The sequence below is a fragment of the Thermobia domestica genome, chromosome 11 (genome assembly GCF_964235325.1).
Source record: "Thermobia domestica chromosome 11, izTheDome1.hap1.1, whole genome shotgun sequence".
NCBI lineage: Eukaryota > Metazoa > Arthropoda > Insecta > Zygentoma > Lepismatidae > Thermobia > Thermobia domestica.
In genome coordinates, this window is record NC_137464.1 from 94,511,197 (window position 1) to 94,535,107 (window position 23,911).

Here is a 23,911-nt window from a genome sequence, read left to right on the forward strand (position 1 = left end):
GCTTTTATCGTCATTATTTCGAGTTATTTTAGTGCCTATTTTGCTGCCTATTTTTAAAATTTTAAGTGCTTATTTGCCTGCCTAAACATCCGGTCTCTAATTATCAGTTTTTCTCTGACCGGACTTTTGCAGCACACCCGAAAATGATCTCAATGCAAAAGAATTTTGTTATTCAAAACACTGCTTAAACAATCGATCGGAGATCACGTGGTCCAATTTCAAAGACGTCTTATCCCAAAACTACACAATAGAACTTGTTTTAAACATTGAAAGCGCAATTGCCAAAGTATAACTTTGATTCACTAAGATGAACTTCGAGGTTTTGTTAATAGAAGTAGGAATTCCTTACACTCTAATGCTACGAAGTTCTTAGTGTTTCTTTGTACAACACTGAGGTAAGTTTATTCGCAAGTTATTGCCAAATTAATATGGAGGGTGTATGTACTTTTTTGCAGTTTCTTAAAGTGTTCTGGAAATAACTTCTATAACTTTTGAAACTGTGTTTGTCTTAACTTGAACATATGCGTGAAGTGATATATTACGGACAGGACAAAAACAACAGTGATGAATTAATTAAAAATAATCCGGTTAGAAACACTATTGTTTGTATTTTAGTTCCAAAACCGGCCGCCCGCACTCGTTCGCTGGTCAGGTAATAACAACAGGGCCGGCCTTAAGCCGATTGGACCGATTGCGCCTAAGGGGACCCTGCTCTAGTGCTGTCTATTTTATTGCCCAGTCTAATCTACTCTCCAGTGCGTTTTAACAGTATATTAGGGCGCAGAGCAACAAAGTGTATTGTGGTCCCTATGACTAAATTTTGGTCCTAATACATGTAATTAATACATGCCATTCTGCTTGCGGGGCTTCTGCCCAAGTGCCCACGGTACCGTTAAGATGGCTCTGCTGCTGTCGGTTGACAAGTACACAAAAACATACAATATATTGCAATACAAGTACAGGTACATCCGTAGACTCCATAAGGGAGGGTATTGCTTCTCCCTAACAAGTAAATCAATAGTTCCTATTACATTTCTGGGCATAAGAAAATATTTTCTGAATGTAATGCTGCAGCAATTTCTTTATTTTTTTACGTTTACAACTTCTGTTGTAAAAATAGTTATGCCCAGGAAGTATTCTGCACAACCCAATACCCCTAACACTCCTTTAAATTTCCTTACACACTCCTGGGCGTAAAAATATTGTTTTCTTTCAGTTTGTGTAAAAATGCATATCATTATTCTGGGTGCACACCCTCTTTTATTATGAATCCTCCACTAAGTAAAAGTTCGTGGCATTCTTTTTGTTTATGTCATGCAATACTACTGTGAATACCGAGATGGTATCAAATAAATCAGCCTCAGTGCGACTTCTTTGCATATCATTTCTCTTATTATAGCTATATTAAAAATACAAAACAAGAGGACAAACTTTGCAATCTCCTGCGAAAAATCCTGTGGATGTATTTCTTTTAAAAATCAAGTTAGGAAAACTGAATATATACTAATCCGTACTGAATAGGTGCCTGCTTATGAAGGTTTGTCTTTTAACTCGAATAATCCAATGGAAAACATGTCAACAATCTTCCATCAGTTCCTTAAGGTTTGTGATTATCTCACCACCATTTTATTTTGTTTGCAATCGATAACGATTTCAAGCTGATTATACCATTCAGAAATCTTTGAACCAATGAATTCATATCAATGTGCATTTCATTATATCTTACAAATATAAACTTATGGAAACATAGACTTCGCCATTGTATTTCTCGTAAAATTCTAGCAGAATTTGATATATTACATCTGACCCCCTTCCTATTCAAAAACGTCTAGCGAGATACCAGATGGCCGACCTCAAGATGGCGGCCATGATGAGCATATTATCAAATAGATGTCTACTTCCTGCTTGTATTGGTTAATGTGTTTTTGTTTTTCATCCCTTTACCCGTCTTACAAATAAAATGAAATTTTCAAACTTGAAAAACACTGTTATGGCTTATTGTGATCAATTAGACTTTTGGGCGCTGCGACCGTCTTTATGAACGGAAGCACTTTAAATTCTACTTACGCTCGTTTCTTGATATTCCACACTTATCTGCCAAGTTTGTTCAGGAAACATCGATAGGTTTACTTGTTTTAGAAGAAAACTATGAAATACTAGTACAGAATCTTCTTGAAAAATTGCGAGACACGAGGGTGAAAATTGTATTTTAAAATTCATTCACTGTCTGCATCTCCATTTGAGTTATTTCTCTGCAAAATCAGCTGCTATAAGCAATGAACAGGGTGAACGTTTTCACCAGGACATCTTGCAGATGAAACAACGTTATAAACGGAAATGGATATAAGGACTAGACCAGCAGGGAAAGCGCAATATATAAAAAGTTAACCAAGGAAGTTCAGTCGCTTTTTCACCCACCAAATTCGAACATCGATATCTCACCTAACACGTACCTCGAAGATCAAAAATACTCCTCATCAGCATCGACGACCTTCTGCCAACGTTCTGGAAGGTCATGGATTCCATTATGGTAGAACTTGGTGGGCCGTGAAGCGAAAAAGTATCAAGTGCATTTTGCACCTCTTCTAGGGATCTGAACTGGTGTCCTTTAAGATGATTGTCCAAGGAATGGAACAGGTGATAACCGGACGGTGCAATGCCGGGGAGTACAGTGGATGCAATAGTGTTTCCCATCCAAGGCTTAGAAATGTGTTCCAGGTCATCCTAGCCATGTGGGACTTAGCGTTGTCCTGTAACAGGAGGACCCTTTTGCGATTCAGAAGTGCTAGCTCAAGAGTTTTGAGTTTTCCTTCAACACGGCTCAACTGCTGACAGTACACAGTTGCATTGATGCTCTAACAAACTGGTTAGAGTTCCCGATGCACGATGCCGAGAGCAATCCACGAAACAAACACGAGAGCCTTCTTCTGATGCAGTGCTGGTTTCGGCTGCTTTCGAACCGATTTATGGGATGCTAGCCAATGATAACGACGCCGTGGAGCTTCACACAGGACCCACTTCTCATCACATGTCAACATCCTGTCCAGAAATGACTCCTTTCTCAGACGAGATAGCAAAGAAACACAGATATTGGATCGCGTTTCCTTCTGGTCCGGAGTCAAATCATGTGGGATCCATCGACCCAACTTGTGGTACTTCCCAAGTTGATGGAGGTGCTGTCAAATGGTTTCCCCATTCACAGTGAATTGTAGTCCCAGTTCCTCACATGTCTGGCCACTTTACGCCTCAATTGCTGCCTGAAAATCTTCATTTTGTATAAACGTTGGTCTTCCGACATATGATGCGTTTTCGAGTGTTTCGTCACCGTCCTTAAAATTGTTAAATCACCGCTTCACTGTCCGTGTGTCATGGCATTCTCAACAAATTCGTGGCATATCTTCCGCCCCGCTGCAGCGGCGTTTGATACCAGTTTGAACTCGTACAGCATACACGCTCATATGACGCTCTGTGGAGGTCCCGTATTCATTTTGTCCTTACGCAAGTTCATTGTATAACTGAACAGCCACAACCAGGTAGTATGTTGGATATACCCACACCTACAACTGACCTTCGCCTTATATCAATTCGCATTCAACTCACGGTATGAGGGCCAATTGAACACAGACCTCCACAAAAGCGACAGAAGTTTTCTTGGTTACACACACACACACACACATATATATATATATATATATATATATACAGGTTCTACAGACCTTGGTGTGAGATTGTTGTAAACCTGGGGGCCCGCACCACATAAGGCCGGGCTTGAATAACAGTTAACTTAAGTATTATTTTCATTTTAAGAGATAGCGTGGTTGTCGTATAACATTAATATTTAGGTTTTAAAAATATAGTAATTTAGATTCCCCGAAACTTGTGCATAAGTATTTTTATTTATTAAAAGGTAACGTGTTAATACAGCGTACATATGGGAAAGTATATGGTGGTTTAAGAGCAGTAATACAAGAATCCTTACAATATTCGGTTATTAAATTCTTCCACGACGAATTAGTCTGTGGTTGACATGCTGGCAGATTACGTACATTTAATAAATTAATGTGAGGTATGCCAACGAATGAAAGACCGCAACATTCCCTTGTACGGTAAATATTATGCTGAAAATGATTCTTGTGCAAATAGTTGCTATTATGTTGATATTGCTGTTCCATGGTTACCTAGTAATGGATATAATTATATCTTAGTCGTAACAGATGCCTTTAGTCGGTTCGTTATAATTGAACCATTGAGAACTGTGACGTCAAAAATCATTTGTCAGAAGCTCGATAAGATCTTTTATATGTACGGTTACCCTCAGAAACTTTTACATAACAATGCTTCTTACTTTGCTTCTGATTATTTCAAACATTATTTGTTTAGTCTTGGCATTCAGAACCTGTGTACGGCCTTTTACTCCCATTCGAGTAACCGTACTGAGGGTCAGAATCGTAACAAAGTTGCTCCTGAAAGCTTATGTAGGCGGACCACATTTACAAGGTCCAATACACTTTAAAATCGAGCGAAAATGCTGAGACAAGAAAGACTCCATCAGAGCTTTTTCTCGGACGTCATTAGTTTAATCTATTAGATATGCGATGGATTGTTGAGTTCGGTATTTTAGACATCTCTCAAAATAAGGAACAATTAACTTTCACTATCGTAAATAATATTGTGAAAGTGTGAAAGCAAAAGAGAGATATTTATAATAAAATACATGTTCCTATTAACTTGCCTGTCGTTGAACAGGTATTGGTTAAAAAGATATTAAAGGCGTCTTTAGATGAGAAAATTCCTCCTCCTAGGTCGGAAATATATGATGGTCCTTACCAAATACTTTCTTATCCTACGCCACTGTGTGGTTAATATCACTAAAAGATAATAGTGCAAAAATCAAACGTCATGTTTCGTTCATTAAGAAGTATTATCCTAGGAGAAATATAACGTAAATTGTTTTCATTGGTTTGTAAATGCTTAGGAAAAATGTCAAGAAAGAAAGTAAAATTTGCCATAGAGTCATGTGTAAAGTGATGTTCATTCATTAAACTTAATATTGTTGAAAAAATATGTAATGTTATGATCTTATATAAAAGTTAGTGTTGTAATGTGTGTGATATATATGTGTATACTTTGTGTATGTTTTGTATCCCTGCAGAGTATGTGTCCAAGAAAGGGTATGTATTGATGTCATCGTTTGTCGCAATGTCTACGAAAGGTGTTGCATTCTGTTCATATGGGTTACCGACTAGAACGGGGACTACTGAGCAAAACGCATCTTGTGATTATTCCTCTTACCAGTCAGCTACGTATCTTCTTAAACGTCTAATGGTATACTCCAGGAATTAGCTGAGAGTACTATTAACCTCCTTCCAGTGTTGTGTTCTGAATCATATGGGCCAGAAATTGGAACTCCGCGGGTGGTGAATTATTGGAATTTTATAGTGCATGGCTGATTATCCTGAGATTTAATCAATTAAATATTTTTTTGAACATTTAATATCTTGTTTGTGAAATTTTCAAACCAGAGGAGGGGAGTTTATAAGAGTGATGTTAAAAAAAATTGCATGGGACAGTTGACAAGAAAGGACATTGAATTTTCATAAATTCGCTATAGATGTTCAATAATGCAGCCGATTATTCTGCGTATTGCAGAAGGTAATTCCATAGGACAACACATAAATTTTCTTAATGTACGAGTGTTGCGGTGATTTACAAATTTGAAATGAAGTGAAAAGTGTGTTTTATGGTTTGTAAGTAATTAATGGAGAATGAGGATCTGACCGTATGTAGAAAATTTCATTCTTCATCATTCTTTTATTTTAGATTTTTCTCTTGTTAGACCGATTTGACACTTAAGTAGTTCCAACACAGGGTCACATTCTTATTGCCCATTAGTTACCTAGTAGAAGTAGATTATTGTTTGTTATTTTTCCGGCACTACCTAATCTAAATTAAATAATTAATGTTTTCGGCATTTGTAATATAATCAACATGAGCAACGTGAAAACTGTGATATTGCGTACATTAAGAACAGTCATAGATCCCTTTGGATATTATGTTACACTATATATTTCTTGTTGAATATTTAAGTGTTTTGAAGTTCATTTCGTTAATTGTTAAAATAAATTGTTTCTATATCGAAAAGTGGATTTTAAAATTTATTATTCTGGTTCCTGCAGCAAACAACTGCCAAGGGTATATTAAACCTAACCACAAGGTCTGTAGTGCTGTAAGCACCGACTAGCACCGTTACAAAGTGAAAAACAGATATTTTTCTTAGGAACGGTTCTAATGAGACCTGAGCTCAAGTGAAAGCTAGAAGTAGTCAGGATATGGACAACTTTTAATGAGGACTGTGGCGCATATAAGAACTTACGAGTTAGATTCCTTTTCCCAATATTCTCTGTTAATGATTCTCTACACTGACGACAGTAACATCCAAATAAATGTTTATCTACTTATAACTTTAACCTATCTATGGAAAAAGACTTAATTAATTTCAGTATATGCGATAATTATATTCACAAAACTAATAGATATTTTTATGTATGCTATGATAAATATTATTTAAATACGGCATCGTTTCGTCCCCTGTTGATTCGTTCTTTTGGACAGTAGTCCGTACTTAAACGTTATTGTCAATGAAAATCTGTTGTCTGAAGTCTCCTGTTTCCATCCGGATTTCTAATCGTAAAAAGATTTTAGTGCCAAGCAACTGACCAAGTTTAAACGAATATTAATAAGAAGTACTAAATAAGATTCTGTCGAGAAATACTCAATTTCATATATATATATAGAGGATGTTTCAAAACAACACCGACAACGTTTGGGAGGTGATTCCTGACACCAAGATAAGAGAAAAAGTGTAGACTAAGCTGGGTGCACAAATGCTTCCTTTCGGAATTATTTGCTGCCGAAAACATAAAACAATGAACTTTAAAGTTCCTTAGCTTCAAGACTATGGGACCTACCGGAGTCGGGTAAAGACTTCACTTACGAACTAGTATGTGCCCTATTCAAATACCCAAGTTTCAGAATCCTGCTTTACTTCTGCAACAATTTTTATAGAGTAGTTGGTGAATACTTCAAATTATATGCCCATAGCCAAACTCTCTCTATAAAAATTGTTGCTTATCTTAGAATTCTGAAACACTTATTTTTGGAGAGCGCACATATTAGTTCCTAAGTGATCTTGACCCCACTACGGCGGGTCCCAGTTTCGGAGCTACGGACCTTTAAAGTTTTTATTATATATTCGGTAGAATATAACTCCTAAAGAAAACATTTGTGCTCCCAGGTTGGCAATATCTTTTGTCTTATCTTGGTGTCAGGAATCACCTCCCAAACGTTGTCGGTGTTGTTACGAAATACTCTCTCTCTCTCTCTCTCTCTCTCTCGATATATATATATATATATATATATATATATATATATATATATATATATATTCATTCCTAAGATAGACGACAAGGAAAACTTGTAAGAATAACAATTTAAAAACACTAAAAAAGATAAGTAATGTTTGTTTTTGTTACACATGTAAAGTTTACCATTGATATGCGATGTTATAGGAAAGCAAGCGACTATAGAAGGTTTAAAAAATAACAAAACTTTAAAGTTTATAAATAAATTTACAAAACTAATTATAACGAATCTGCTAGAATTAATATATCGTCGAATATGAATTTACTTTACAAAATATTTAAAACATTTTGAGATAAGATTTGTAAATAGAAATTCTTATTATTGTTTATATTAAAAATATATACGTATGATATATTAAAGTATCATACTACTAATAATAATAAATATTTCATAGATAAGTAACGAATTAATGTTTAGAAAATATCATTATTGAAGAATAACGAAACCTAATCTTATAAGAAAATTATTTTGTAGGTAATGTAATGCATAAATGAAATTACGAGCACGAGGAGCTATAACGAAGTACAAGAACATGCAAGGACAAAAAAATGTGTTTGCAAAATGTTTTGAATTGAGGTGGTATGCAAGTAAATTTTGGCAATATATTTCTCATAAGAATTAAGATATTCATACTTAAGCACAGGTGTTACAGGTGTAAGTACAGGTCTTGTTCTCATTTAATTTTATTAACTTCTTTTGTCATAGAGACTAAAACGTTTTTTACCAAATAGCTATATGTACAAAATATATGGAAATAAACATTTCGTTGCATAAGGAATACATTTTTATTGTATTTATATCTGATACAACGTATCAATACATACGTTTCAGATATCATATGTAATTCTTGTAAAAATATACAATTATGCTTTTTATTATTTAGGAAATAAACAATATCACAGCAACAAATTGTAACTGATTATGAAAAACAATAAAGTAACAAATGAAATATTAACTGATTATATTAACATTTATCAGTAGAAATAATTATGTAACTAATATGTTACATAAATGTTTTTGTGTATCTAGCACTTAGAAAGAACAGGCGTTTGATCTAATATATACTTACACACAAGAATAGAATTTTCTTATTACCTACTACACAACAGCAATTTACAATATTGACTAATACCGAAAACATTAGATTTTCGAGTTAACCGAATGTTTTCTAATATGATTATTTAGAATTGCTAATATGATAAATCCACAATATATGCAAATACTAATTTCCATTTATGTTCGTAATTGTACACAGAGAATAAAACCCTTTAATTATTTAGCTGTTTAACAAATCAATATTTCTACTTACGTACTCATACATCAGTGGAATAACCAGTTTCGAAGAAAGAGTTAAATTTAACCAATATTTCTAAGAAAAATCTCTATAGAAACAGAGAGATATTAGAATATTTAAAGATGAGAAGCATAGAAATAAATGTCATTTAGCAATAGTACGAAACGTTTACCTCTTAGATTATAAAATATAATGAAAATAACATGAAATATTTAGTTTACTCTTTATACAGGAATAAGATATCTGTTTCTCTGAAACTAATATTCACTCGAAGAATTAGTTAAATGTATATAGAAACCACAAAATATACAGCACTATTTATTAGTGTCTATTACTAAAAAAAACAAGAAAGAACAATTAATGACATTATTCCTATTGTAACATAGGTACGTAGTTCACTGAATGCTCTTACTTGATTTAATAAATAAATAAATAAATAAATATTTGTTGATCAAACTTCCTTTGAAACTTAATAGAAATTTAGTTTATTATTACTAGAAACAATATTAAGCATAACAAAGAATAATGTTAATAACGCTTCCAACTATAACTATATATTATTTATACTATATTATTATAACAAGAAATACATAAACAAAGAAACTTACAGCTATCTTTAAGAAATACAACATTCAAAACTAACAAACTGAAAATTCAATTCTTTACAGAATAGTTTAGCTTTTTTTTATAGTTATATTATAAGATGTCTAGAAAGAAAACCTCAAAATTTACTCGAAATTGAATTGTGTTTACATAAAGAACGAGATTTTCCCTAATGTTGTGTGTGAATCTCTTGTACGATAATTTTTTGCTAAAAGAATCACGCAAGTGTTAATCTTCCTCAGGAAACAAACACTGAATAATCACTAACTACAATATTAGTTCTTTAGTCAGCCATTACTAAACATTAGCTGTACATTACAAGACAATTGTATATCTCAAGCTATTAGTGTTACAAGGTATTATAATGTTAAAACCATTTGTTCGATAATTTCCAAGTAACTAAACTTGAGTACATGAAAGGATTTATTACTTTTCAATCCGAGAATTTTATTATATGAGAATTGAATTTTCATATAATAATATTCACCGATTTTGTGGCATTGTTTCCCTATCAACAAATGTTTGGGTAGTACCACTAAAGCAATAATTTTATCTACCTCTTATTTAGTAAAATAAATATTTCAATGAGAGCAAAATTAAGCTTCTCAAAGTGTGGAAATATGTGAGATGCTTTGTGAAAAACACTATAATAAATATACTTGCCATTAAAGTCAATCGCTTTCTAAGCCAAACTTCACGAAGCATATAATCCATCCCATCAAACAAGTTAACATAGGAAAGAACTTTAATACACGAGTAGAATATATAAAAATATTGTGAAAATTGGAAAACATCTTTTTTTAAAAAAAAATTTGTGTTTGATGTCTAATAATGTATCAATATATAATAACTTTCAGTTATAGTTCTCGTAAAGTAAATAGTGAAAACAATACAATAATAGCAGAAACAACACAAAAAATTAACTATTTCCAGAGGAAAATGCAGTTATGTAATTCATTTGGATGACATATCGACCATATAGCTTCCTAGTTAGGTGACAATATATTAACTATGAATAATAAAATTTCAATTTCCTGGTATAGCTCATTTGTATTTGGTTATAAATTTACCAATTCAACCTGGATATCTAAAGATTCAGATGAAGTTTCCTCCGAAGTTTGTTCTACTTCTTCTGAGTCAAAATCTTCAGAGTCAAAATCTTTGAATAGCTTTCTTCGCAGAGGCCGCCCGCTGATTGAGATTAGTGGACGTGACAATCTTTCACTGTCTTCTTTTTCCAGTCGCTTTCTAAGCCGGACTTCATCAAGCATATCATCGACCTCATCAAACAACTTCATGTGGCGCTTACGTGTTTCCCAATCAATCCTTGGTGAAGTATCGCCAACTTCATTCTCCTCCATAAATTTACTCTCATATCTAAGAATAGAGGGCGAATTGCTAACTTCCATCCTAATTTTATTTCTGAATATGGCTTTGGCTCGAAGAAGAGAAGGCATAACTTCTTTTTCTTGCTCATACTTCTTCTCGCTGCTAGATAGAGAACTACTACTACTAAGATTTACAGTAACCACACTGTCACTCGCTGAACTGCTACAGCTAAGTGTGAAAGCATCTGACGATCTGACTTCTGATCTCTTTGAAGAAGTATCACTTTCAGTTGATGGTTGTTCATCAGAATCATCTAGATTAATAACTGCAATGACTGGAGGTACATTGTTCAAAGAACATTTATCTTTCATGCTGAGATCTGAAATGATTATATTCGAATTGTAATCTGCATGATAAAATATTTGATAACGATTTTTTAATATTACTATATTAAGAGAATTGTACTAGTGCTACACACCTAAGAATTATGGACATATGCGACATAATACAAATGATAACAGCACTAAGGACCTAAGTCACATTTCTCTGAAATATATTAACTTTTCCAATTATCTAGGGATATACGCAACTTTGTATATAGAAAGAGTAGGTATCAATGGTGTTACAATGGTGTAACTGCAACACTAAACTATGGATTGAGCGCACGAAAGGTCTGAGGATTTTTCTTTAATGTCTCAAAGCAACACAAAATGGACACAGATCCTTAGGATTATTGTAATTGTCTTCACTAACATAATAAAAATTCTTACTGATCCGATTTGAGCTAAAGCTATATCTTAGAAAAGAGGCGGACAAATCGGCAAGTGCATTTGGTTTTGGCTACTTGCTCAAAAACAATTCATTTCTAGGAAGAAACTTTATAGGATCAGTTTGAAAGAAAATTTTCTATCAAATACAGTTTTCAGATTATTCCCATGTTTCACCATTCTCCAGATGGTAACTTCCCGGAAAATAAAATTAAAAATTACTTCGAAATTACTACTTTTAGCGGAATATTTTAAATGTTTTTAGTGTTAATAAATATTAACTAGCTCCAAATGATGTTTCTATTATGAATTGTGAAATTGAGGATATTTCTTGTTTCTTGACGATCGCAGAAATGCCCCCTACCATCCATTTCAATCATTTCTAATATTAAAGTCATATTTTGTGTTACGTAAATTAAATCAAATATTATTTATGAAGTTCTACAAAATGTTTAAACAGGCTTCTTAGTATTAGGGCCATCTCGGAAAGAGACTCAAGAAGCGATAAGTCATATGAAACATTTTCATTTCACCTATTTTCATTAATAATCGTTGATCGGAGGACGGTCCGGTGTACGTTTTAAGTTGAATAAGCAAGTTTCCAGCACGAGAAAACAAAAGAACTGCTAACATATTGACATTTATACTACATTCGAAAGGTACTGAATAATTACGAATTTAGTCGAAGAAAAGGTTGATGAGATCTTGATGTAAGTAATCGCAGTTCTTATTGCGTCATAAGATCGAAACCTTTTCGGATGCGACTAATTAGACGTGATATCTTTGGGATACGGACAAAATCTCGCGGCCGAAACATCGGCGCCCAAAATTTCGCCGGCAAAAACCTCGCGTGGCCAAAACCTCGCTGCCCAAAATCTCGCGTGGCCAAAACCTCGCCGCCCAAAACCTCGCGGGACAAAATCTTGCCGGGCCAAAACCTCGCGTGGCCGAAACCTCGCCGCCCAAAACCTCGCGGGACAAAATCTCGCTGGGCCCAACCTTTGCGTTGCCAAAACCTCGTTGGCCAAAATCTCGCCTGCAGCTTAATAAAAATTCAGTGTAGTATAACAATATCTGCTGCTTTTCTTATAAGTAAAAAGAAAAAAAGGAAGGAAGAGCTTGGTGTGGTGAGAGTAGGGGCGCCGAAATCTCTAGCTATGGCTCTCTCTCTCTCTCTCTCTCTCTCTCTCTCTATATATATATATATATATATATATATATATATATATATATATATATATATATATATATATATATATATATATAACCCCCTCCCCCTCCCTTTTGTTGTGCCGACAAACTGAAATTATAAAAGACATCCTAGGCTCGAACCTCATCTATGTTAAAAATTTGATTCAGATCGGTAGGATGGTTCAAGATGTATAATGTAACAAACATAGTCATTTAATTCATATATATATATATATATATATATATATATATATATATTTCCAAAGCATGCATTAGAATTTTTCTTGTCATTATTTTAATGTAATTATGTGTTATTACTAAATATATACATATAGTAACATATAGAACATTCTACATTGAAGAAATCGTCGTGAAGAGGTTTTATCCTGACGACATTTCTTCCCAGGCGACACTACGTCTCGCTTAATTTAGACCAGGCGAGATTCTGTGTCGCGAGATCATTACAACGAGGTTTTGGTCAGGCGAGATTTTGGGTATGGCGTTACTTTGGGGCGCGAGGTTTTGGAAGACGTGGTTTTGGCAAGGCGAGGTTTTGGCCCCGCAAGATTTTGGCCCGCGGCGTTTTGGGCGGGGAGGTTTTGGCCAGGCGAGGTTTCAGGCCGCGAGGTTTTGGGAGGCGAGGTTTAGGCCAGGCGAGGTTTTGGTCCGCGAGGTTATCGCCGCGAGGTTTTGTACCCAAACCGATATCTTTAATTGAGGACTTGCTGTAGAAAACAATGCAAGTGCCACATAAACTGTTTCACTTATTTTGATTTTTAATACGTTTATGTCTTAGTTGGATTTTTTATACATAGCTTTACTTTGTTATATGCTAAGTTGTATTTCTAAGCAATAGTATTTTCTATTTTATGACGCTTGAGCATAATTTACCATCTTTTGTCTCTACTGTTACAGTAACTATTGTTTTTGGCACTTACATTGTTTTGTACAGCGAGTCTTCAATTATAGCACGTAGATATATTATAGGAGGAAACGCAATTTCGGTTTGGATTCTTTAGAAAGTACATTCGTTATAAAGGGGTCGTTCAAATATTACGTAACATTATTTTTGACCAATTTTTACCTCATTCACCCTCTTTGTCACGTAACGCTTTCTGATTTTTGTTTTCAACAATTTTGCTTATTTTGAAGATATTACAATTTTAAAAAAAAAAATAATTTTAATCAGAACATTTTATTGCAAAATACATTTTATTCTGAATACATTTGTAGTGTTTTTTTTTTTTTCGCCAACGAATCAAAGTATTACAAAATAGTAGTACCGTGATAATAAGGGGTTGTTTAATTAACCAGTCTTAATTCTTCGAAATACATATTGTCGTTTTCCTAAGAAGATCGCACGCAACCTCTTAGGTCACTAATGATTGGCAAGGGTACTACCGGAAGATGTAGGTGAAACAGGATCTAAAGAATTGACATAGACCTATTCTTCCGGGATTCAGGATGATTTCTGTATTTGAAATTCCCAGTGTCGATGACGCACAGAAGTTCTCTTCCTCGTCGACTACAGATTCTACGTTGCTACATCTCAGTTGTGAACAAGCTTTTGAGCAATTTCTTTGGACTTCAGTTTACCCCTTTTCAAATTCTTCTTGTCCTAAATAAGTGTCCGAATGTGAATAAATTAGATTTCTTCAGAAAAATTTAAAATCAAAGAGCAAAAAATTCAGTACGAAATGAATAGCCGACGAATTCAGTTTTTAATGTCTTATTTTGCTTTCCAGATGACGGATTTTCCGTCGCAGAAAATATTTCACGAAATAGAGTTTCTTCTATTTCACATGCGGAACTCCTTAGAAGAATAGAGTGGGTAATGATTCAAATCAAAAGTTTTAAATCATATTCTTAGAAATAGCAACACGAGTGGGGACGCGAGGACATTTTTAAGCGGTGGTTACGATCGCTAACAACTAACTCCAAGAAAGCTTCGTGTGCCGTAATTGCACTGCGGCGATAGCCACTAAAACTGAGCTTTATTGTATGATAATACACGCATGGTTCGTCACTAGTCATGCTGGTGTCTAGCGTCTTTGAATACCTTCCATCCGAACTACTCCAACCTTTGCCGTGTTACGTAATACGTGGACGATCCCTAAATATACAATCTTCATATCTAGTTTTCAATCTTTCTAGTGATATTTAGTAATTAATATTATTTTCTAGGAAGTCTATGACAGTCTTGGGAAGTAACGTAACGCAAGTAACGCGTTACTTGTAACGCGTTACTTTTTAAGTAACGTTTCCTAGTAACGCGTTACATTTTTTCCAAAGTACTGTAACGGTAACGCGTTACAAATTTTTAAGTAACGTACCTAGTTTGCGTTACTTTTTTCGCGTTACATTTAGGGAGTAACTACAATATATGTATATTTTTTTTTCGGAAACAAATGTTTCTTTCCTGTAAGTGAATTTCTCAGAATGGAACAATGGAGCATGAACTACGTATGTCAGTGACCGATAGTCACCGACGTACACAAAAACAGATAAGATCATAGTGCCAGTTGCTGTTTTTGGAAGATGTGTACAGCCTCAGGGAAATCACGTGTACTGATTGCAAGCACCTGGAAGATTTTGTCATAGATGTTGACAGCTCCAAATCAATACATTCAGTCAGTCAAAGTAGGAGTGCAATGATACCAGTAGTCTATTTTGCTTTGATTGGTGTTGTTTTTATAAAGATCGAGAACGAAAATATTTTACCATTCGAACATTTGAAAGAATATTTTTTTCTTAAGAGCTGAGGATGATGGTGGACATAATTTAAAAGTAAAGTGTCTGAAGTACCCCAGCGGAAAATATTTATCAACAACTAGCGTGCATAATTAACGATATACAGTAAGGGGTTAATATGAATAAACTGTGCTCTGATGAGCAGGCCTACTTTATTACTAAAAAATAATTTGTTGATTGTATGTAATATTGGAGTTCTTTCAGATCAGTTTGCTTATCCTACAGTTCCGTTCATTATAGTTTGAAACTAACTTTAAAAAGCATGTATCGATTTTAGAGTCACTGGCAAGTTTCGATTCACTTCCAATTCATGTGTTCTCACTTTATTAGTTGTAGTGTAATGTTTCTCTATATTCTGCATTTGTAATTTTACATAACATTGTTATTATCATATAATTAGTTTAGCAGAATAATAATAAGCAACCATTTTTTCTAACACATAGGGATGAGCACGAGTCAAGCTAAAACTCGACACGACTCGAATTCAAGTCGAGTTTCGAATCAAGTCAAAGGTAATATTCTTGAGTCGAGTTCCGAGCCGATTCAGTTTTTCGCGTCGAGTTTCCAGTCCAGTCAAGTTTGATAAATGGCTCGTTCGTTTTAACTCGTCTTGAAATCATGCCCTGATTACACTGGAAAGCGAAACCCATGAGAAATGTAAGCTAAGCAGTAATATGGAATACTTTTAGTGTTGCTCACGAGAGGGGACACTGTTCGCATCTCGTCTCGTCTCGATAGCGAGACCACAAGAGATTTTTTTATACCAAGCTCAGCTCGGCTCGGCACAACTGAGAAGATGGCTCGAGGGAGCTTGCTTGGGGTGAACCATCGGCTCGAGCTGGCTTGGTTGGGATGAGCCAACTGCTCGGTTCGGCTCAACTGAGCCGAGTCGGTTGGGTGAGCTGTTGGCTCGGCTCACTTCTCGGTTCGGGTCGATAGTGAATGAGCTGTGAGCCGAGCTGCTCGAGTCGTTGACAATTCTAAACCCAGGCCGAGCAGTTTTGAGGATATTTGGCCAGTGCCCTATAAGTTTTAACAGTGTTTGGCTCGAACCCGAATACTCAACCTAGACCCTCAACCCAAATTCAGAAGCTCGTGAACAAGGTCCTTGACTCCTAGACTTCACGACTACCGAGGTTGGCAATCAACTAGTTTTTTTAGTATTTAAATACAAACCGTCTATCTTCCATGTTTATATACAGTGTTGTTATAATTAATAATAATAATAATAATAATAATAATAATAAAGTTGTAGTAGTGGTAGTGTCAATGATGATAATTATCTTGTCTATGTAATATACTCAAACTCGACAAACAGTGGTGTACCACTGAGCAGTAACAGTTCTTTGTTCTTCAAGTGGAACAGTTGCAACATGGCCAGATTTGGAGAAGAAAGTTGCGACCATCTTCTTCCCCACACTTCACGGTCGCTTCACTTTCGTGGGTGGATTTTCGTCTGGAAAGATCCAAACTGTAGACTGGCGTTTATTTTCAGGGTCAAATTGATAGATCCAAGTCTCATCACCAGTAACAATGTCAGAGACGCGTTGAGAATTTCCTCCATCAAATCTTGCAAGCATTTCTTCACACCATTCCACACGCATGCGCTTCTGTTGTTCAGTCAAAGTGTGAGGCACCCAACGAGATGAAATCTTCCTGAGCCGAAGATGATCATGAAGAATTTTTGTTACTGCTGGCGATCCAATGTTCACTGTAGATCCAATGTCCTTGAAAGTTGTTCGAGGATTTTCTCGAATCATTTGTTCCACAGCGGCAATGTTTTCATCTAACACAACTGTTGCCGGACGTCCAGGTTTTTCTTCATCTTTAAGCAATGTCCGACTTCTTCTGAATTCACCAAACCACCGAAAAATTGTAGCACGGGAAGGAGCAAGGTCCCCAAATGCCCCCTGCAAACGGTCAAGGCTTTGTGTCTCGTTCAAACCACTTTTGAAATCGTAAAGGACCATTGCCCGAAAATGTTCCCTTTCGAGCTCCATTCTAGACAGCCGAATACTGCTCACATCAACAAACAAGTGAAGGCGATACGGCCACGCTGATAAGCGAGGCAAGTTGAAACTTTCTTCGCTTCTTTGCTCTGGATACCACTACCGAACGCAATTGTTGGAATTTAAATACTGTGCCACAACAATGCGTATCTCAAAACTTTCGTAGTGACCCTTGTACAACATTATATGAAAATGTTCATATATCAATTAAAAATTTGTTCTTGCATTTACATTAAGCGATTCAGAACGTGCAATAATAATAATAATAATAATAATAATAATAATAATAATAATAATAGCGGTAGTAATAGTAATATGGAAAATGAAAGTAATGTTTTTTTCCACATATTTAAAGTTTCGGACCTAAAAGTAACGCGTTAGTAACGCGTTACTTTCGAAGTAAAGTAACAGTTACTTTTTTGAAGCAAGTAACGCGTTACATTTTAAGAGAAAGTAAAGTAACTTGTAACGCATTACATTTTTACAAGTAACTTACCCAACACTGATCTATGAGTTTGATTATTGTGAATTGAAAATCATCAATTTCCTTAACTTAGCTATTCTATTTATAAAGAATACATGTCACTGCGTCACGTTAATTATTTGTAGTAAACAACCACACTAATAGATGTCGCTAGAAATCTTATCGGCTACTGTATGCATGAGCAGTTATCGTTAACATAACTACTGTCTCACTGGAATGTAATATAAGCATAGGCTATACTGGCAAATGCCCTTAAAAATTGTTGCTATCAATTGCTTTCGTTTCTCATTCAGTGACTTTCATATAAGTTCGTCTAAACTTGAAGTCTCGCAAGAATTTCGTACATATCGTGGTCTTCTTAGCAAAACACCCGAAAAACCATTTTCTTCCTTTCCAGGTCAAATGATAATAACAATAAGTAAGTTTCATAGTGTCAAACTAGTTCACTTCGAAATTATTGGAATCCAATATTAAACTTGAAGTACGCTAGTACATTTAAAACTATGGTTGCAATAGCTTAATAAGATCAAAGATAGAACACGTTCCTCGGACGCTGAATCCATATCAAAAAGCCATTACTCGCTATCACTTATTGATAAAGAATGAAACCGGAAATAGCTCATTTGGACCAATTGCAGATTTAATACATGATTAAGGGAGAAGATAAAACCTATTCTAGGGAAGATGAATCGATTGCAAAAAAAATGCAACCCGATATCTCTTACTGCTCTATGGAAATCAGTATTGAAGCAAGAATATTAGAAAGTTTTAACCTCTTCGGTCTGATAGTGTTGGAGGTTGTGATGGTATGAGACCTTGAATCGATTGCAGAAAACCACTTGCGCTATCGAATTTTTGTTGTAGGCGATATATGTTGAAACAGAAAATCGTTAATTTTAACCACTTCCGGATTCAATAGTGGCTTAAAGGTAGAGGTGTAATCTACTCTTGGGAATCTGAATAATTGCGAAAAATCGCATCTCGATATTTTTACTGTTCCAGCTCTACGAAAATCAACACTGAAATCGAAAGTAAAAGTAAATTTCAATCATATTCGGTTTTGGTAGTATTGCAGGTTGTGATGATATGTTCTCTTGACACCCTAAATCGATTGCAGAACACCGTTTATCGCTATAAATATTACCATTTTTGTTCTATGGCAATAAATGTTGAAGCGGAAAATCGTTAATTTGAACCCCTTCGGGTTTTAATAGAAGGTTAAATAGAGAAAGCAGAATCTATTCTAGTGGCGCTGAATCAATTGCAGCAAAACGCATCTCCATATCTCTTACCGTTTTTCTCCTATGAATGTCAGCATTGAAACCGGAAATAATATTAAACTTGACCCACTTTTAGTTCTGATAGTGTTGCAGGTTGTAACGGTATACTCTCTTGAGACACTGAATGGATTTCCAGAAAACTGCCTGACGCTATCTAATATTATTTTGTTCTATTGTGATAAATGTTGAAACTGAAAATGGTTCATTTGAACCGCTTCGGGTTTGAATAGATGTTTAATAAAGAAGATGGAACCTATTCTTGAAAACAATGATTCGATTGCAGAAGACCGCATCTCAACATCTTTTATCGTTTCTACATTATGGAAATCATAATTATTCTATCAGGCCTTGTTTCCATATTGTCACACTGGAAAAGGAAGTCTGATGAAGACACAGTTATTGTGTTGAAACTGTTACGTGATTGTGTTTTTATATATTTTTATCATATAATTTTGCTCAGTATTTGTGGTGCTTAGTTTGTGGAAATCAGTATTGAAACTGGAAAAATATTAAATTTGAGACTTCCAGTTTTGGTAGAATGTGCAAAATAGTCACGATTCAATGCTTTGAGACCCTGAACTGTTTGAAAAAACGCTTTTCGCTTTAGGTTAACGACTTTGCTCTGTGGCGATAGATGTTGAAACCGAAAAGACTAATTCAACTTCTAACCAATTCTGGTTTAAACAGAGAACTAACGGAAGAGATGAGACATATTCTTGGGAAGCTAAATCAATTATAAGAAGCTGCATCTCGATATCTTTTACCGTTTTCGCTGTATAAAAATCAGTATTGAAACCGAAAGTAGTAGTAAATTTCAATCAGTTTTGGTTTTGGTAGAGTGTTGGGAGTTGTGACGATATGCTGTCTTGAGGAATTGGGGTGATTTCAGGAAACAGCTTACCACTATCTATAACTGTTTTTCTTCTTAGACTATCTATATATAGCTTCACTTTTCTTGCTTTAAATGATGTTCTAAGACATTTTGAATTGTTATTTTTCTGATGGATGCTCAAATAATTACGTACTAGTCATAGGCGTAAATTGCACCCCCGCAACCCCCGCTGCGTGGGCGAAGGACGCACGAGCTCCAGGGGCGCAAAATATATAGAAAGTAGGGGTGCGTAACTAAGGGTTTTGGGGGCGCTGAAGCTTCAAGTTACGCCACTGGTACTAGTTAATAATATGCGTGGAAACTCATATGCCATAAAAACGATTTTTTCATGAAAAAGAAAAAAACATGCAGCAGCGTGTGCTAGAGTAGAGTAGAGTATTGAATAAGTTAGGTTAGGTTAGCAGAATAACGTAAGATCGATCGTCTGCTAGGGTCGAGTAAAGCAGAGTAGGGTTGGGTAGATTAAGTTAGCTTAGTAGAGCAGGTTGGATTAGTACATGTATGCTGCATTTGCAAGTATCTTAATATGGGTTGCACAGCGATAGGAGTTCCTATAGCACTTGTAATGGTTTCGCACTAGTAATGCTTCTTTTGTAAACGTAAAATACATCTTTTGTAAACTGTGTAGGACTACTCATCGGCGAAAAATGATATCTAATATAGTCATCCTTCATCACTCACTCATTTTAATCGTCATATAACACTTGTAATGGTATCAGACTTGAAACCTTACACTTGTAAACATAAATATAGATTTTTGAAACTGTGCAGAAATTTTCCGCTGGCAGAAAATAATATCTTATATAGTCATCTTTTATATGCACTCATTTATTTTAATCGTCATATAGCATTTGTAATTATTTCAGACTAGAAATCCTACACTTGTAAACATAAATACAGCAGTATTACAGTGTGCAGAAATACTTCGCCGCCGAAAATTAATATCTAATACAGAGTTCTTTCACAGCCACTTACTCATTTCAACCATAAAATCGCCATTATTATGACGAAAAGCGCTTTTCCGAAACATGAACCCCATGTCCTTACTCTGCACCTAACACTTTACAGTACCGCAATAAGGGATGTAAACAGCGGCGTGGAGGGGCTTTGCTAACTTTCGGGGGGGGCTTTGCCTGAAAATGTGAAAATTCTGCAAGAAATTTAATTTACTTTACTATATTAAGAAAGATTTCGGGGGGGCTTAAGCCCGGAAGCCACCCCCCTAAATACGCCACTGGATGTAAACAATGTTATATTTAAAAGCAAGGGCAAAATATAGACCGTCAGGACACAAGGACAGGAGCTTTAAGATTGTGACGGAGACGAATAGCCCCGCTGCTGATGCCTCTATTAAACCATGATCATTTATTCAGGTTTTCAAACTGTGACTGTTTCGGTCAAAATGAAACATATATTAACCCTGGGGCTTGTGTATAGCCCGCTCCCCCCAGTTCTTTGTCACCGTAACTGAAAGAGTCACTACTACTACTACTGCTACTGCTACTTTTACTACTACTGCTATACTGCTACTAACTACTATTACTACTACTATGCTACTACTGCTACTACTACTACTACTACTAGTACTAGTACTACTACTACTACTATTTATATCGAGAACAGAACCCAACCAACCCCTGCGGGGCTTCTAACCCCTTCCTATTATTATTCCTACTAACTACCACTACTACTACTACTATAGCTACTACTATTACTACTACTACTACTACTACTACTATTACTACTACTACTATCGCTACTACTACTACTACTTATACTAAAGCTTCCTTACCACAAGATTTACATCTTAAATCTTTATAACATGCGATTCCGATTCATTATGAACTACAGTAGTATGAATCGTTAGAATCACTATGATTCGTTAAAAATCACTGGGGGGAGCGGGCTATACTCAATCCAGTTTCCACCTTACATATAAAGAATGTTACGCTATTAATAAATAGCGATATAGCCAGGCAGTGGCGTAGGGAAGGGGGGCCCAGAGGGGCCGCCCCTCCAAAGAGGTCCGACAATGTACTTTGGTACTTTGATGGGGTTAAATTCCAAAGTTGGGCGTCCGTTTCCAGCGAAATTTTTAAAATTTACAGGAAATATATGGATAATTTGATCGTTTGTGTGCTTGATAATATATAAGAGTCTCGAAAAATCTGTTCATTTCTTATATATAAGCGGTTATAAACATGGGACTATATGGCGAGCGGAGGGAACTACTTGGCGCAAGGTAACCAAACAGTTGCATTGTGGGAAAGAAACGAGCATTTATGTTACCAATATGGCGAATGTACAAGGGCAATGAACTAGCAGTTTTAACATTTGTGAAGGAATACATTGATAACGAGCAAAATCTTTTAAAAGTTTGTGAAGAGCACGGATTAATGAACCTAATAACAAATTGCAGAAAGTGTGGAAAGGAGATAACAGTGAAAAAACTTGACGAAACCGGACGCCCAACTTCGGAATATATGCCCTTTGATGTTTGTAATTTTTATATATTTTTATGTTTATATATTTCTTTGTTTCTAATGTTTCTATATGAACCTGTAACAGCACTTGGCCCCCCCAAACACACATCCTGGCTACGCTACTGAACAACACCGTGTATAAACATAAAAATATATAAAAATTACAAACGTCAAAGTACCAAAGTACATTGTCGGACCTCTTTGGAGGGACGGCCCCTCTGAGCACCCCTTCCCTACGCCACTGCCTGGCTATATCGCTATTTATTAATAGTGTAACATTCTTTATATGTAAGGTGGAAACTCTTTCGATTAACAGCTAAAACACAATAGTAAAATAGTATAACTCTGTAGAAACTGAGTGAATATAGTATAATTGAACTTATTCATAAACAATTTATACGTTTCCAGATGCAGTGTTAAATATACAAATCAAATCGAACAGTACACACATAACTGCGGATACCATTATCATTGCATGATAATAACAATAGTGAGAGGAAATTCTTACTTTATACAGTAAATATCTCCTTAGGATGTATCTGGTCATTGATGTTCCCTCCAAGTCAGTTGGTTTTAGACATCGAATAGTCAAAGGGTATTTAGCTATAGCAAGGATACTATAATAAGGCTATAGGTTTATTAAAGAGTATATAGATGTTATATGAGTAATGACACTAGCCATTATGTCGGTAGGGATTTTTCCGCCTTATGCAGAATAGTTTAGACGTATGATTAGCGTTGTACTAAAAGCCTGACTATTGCAGTAAAGATATTTTAATATGTCACTAACAACCTGTCAGAACGACTCTGCATAAGGCCTTTTATGTCTAAGTGAAAATGTAGAAATATAGTGGTTAGTAATATTTTTTGTTAAACTTAAGTTCCCAGACAATTATTTTTTAAAAGTTTAACCGTTCCATGTGTATGCACATAAGCTAAGAGAGACAATGTGATGATGACTATTAATTATGAGATAACAAAAGTGGGAGGGAAGTGGCGAAGCCCAAGAAACCTCCACAGACAATGTTTATCTATCACAAAGCTCATTTTGTGGGACCTGTGATAGAACGAACGATTCCAAGCACACGGAGTGAGCATTCATCTACTAAAGCATTGTGGCCCCGCGCATTAATATTTGTCACCGTAACGAAGAACCGTATGTATGTATAGTTTACTTGCTATAACTTGTAATGATAAAATTTTAAATTTACCGATATGAGTTTCCTATAAAGTCGCCCCACTTGCAGACATTGTTTCTTGAGAGATTATCCCTGTGCTTAAATAAATAAGCAGTTTCTCGTTTATCATTTCGCAACACTAAAACCATCTTTACCAATTTTGGACCTCATTCCACAGCGGTTTAAGTCAGTAACGTAAATTTTATGTTGTGAAGTCATCTATCCTCC

The 23,911-nt window shown here is 35.4% G+C and overlaps 1 protein-coding gene across 1 annotated transcript; it reads right to left on the reverse strand.

Annotated features, from left to right (window-relative positions):
• Positions 1-8,313: 8,313 nt before the first annotated feature.
• Positions 8,314-23,109, reverse strand: LOC145664296 (uncharacterized). Its single transcript, XM_081730835.1, has 2 exons — positions 23,014-23,109; positions 8,314-11,027 (listed from the first exon to the last, which is right to left on the reverse strand). Exon 2 carries the CDS (start codon positions 11,017-11,019, stop codon positions 10,378-10,380), a length of 642 nt encoding a protein of 213 aa, XP_081586961.1. The 5' UTR covers positions 11,020-11,027; positions 23,014-23,109; the 3' UTR covers positions 8,314-10,377.
• Positions 23,110-23,911: the final 802 nt, after the last annotated feature.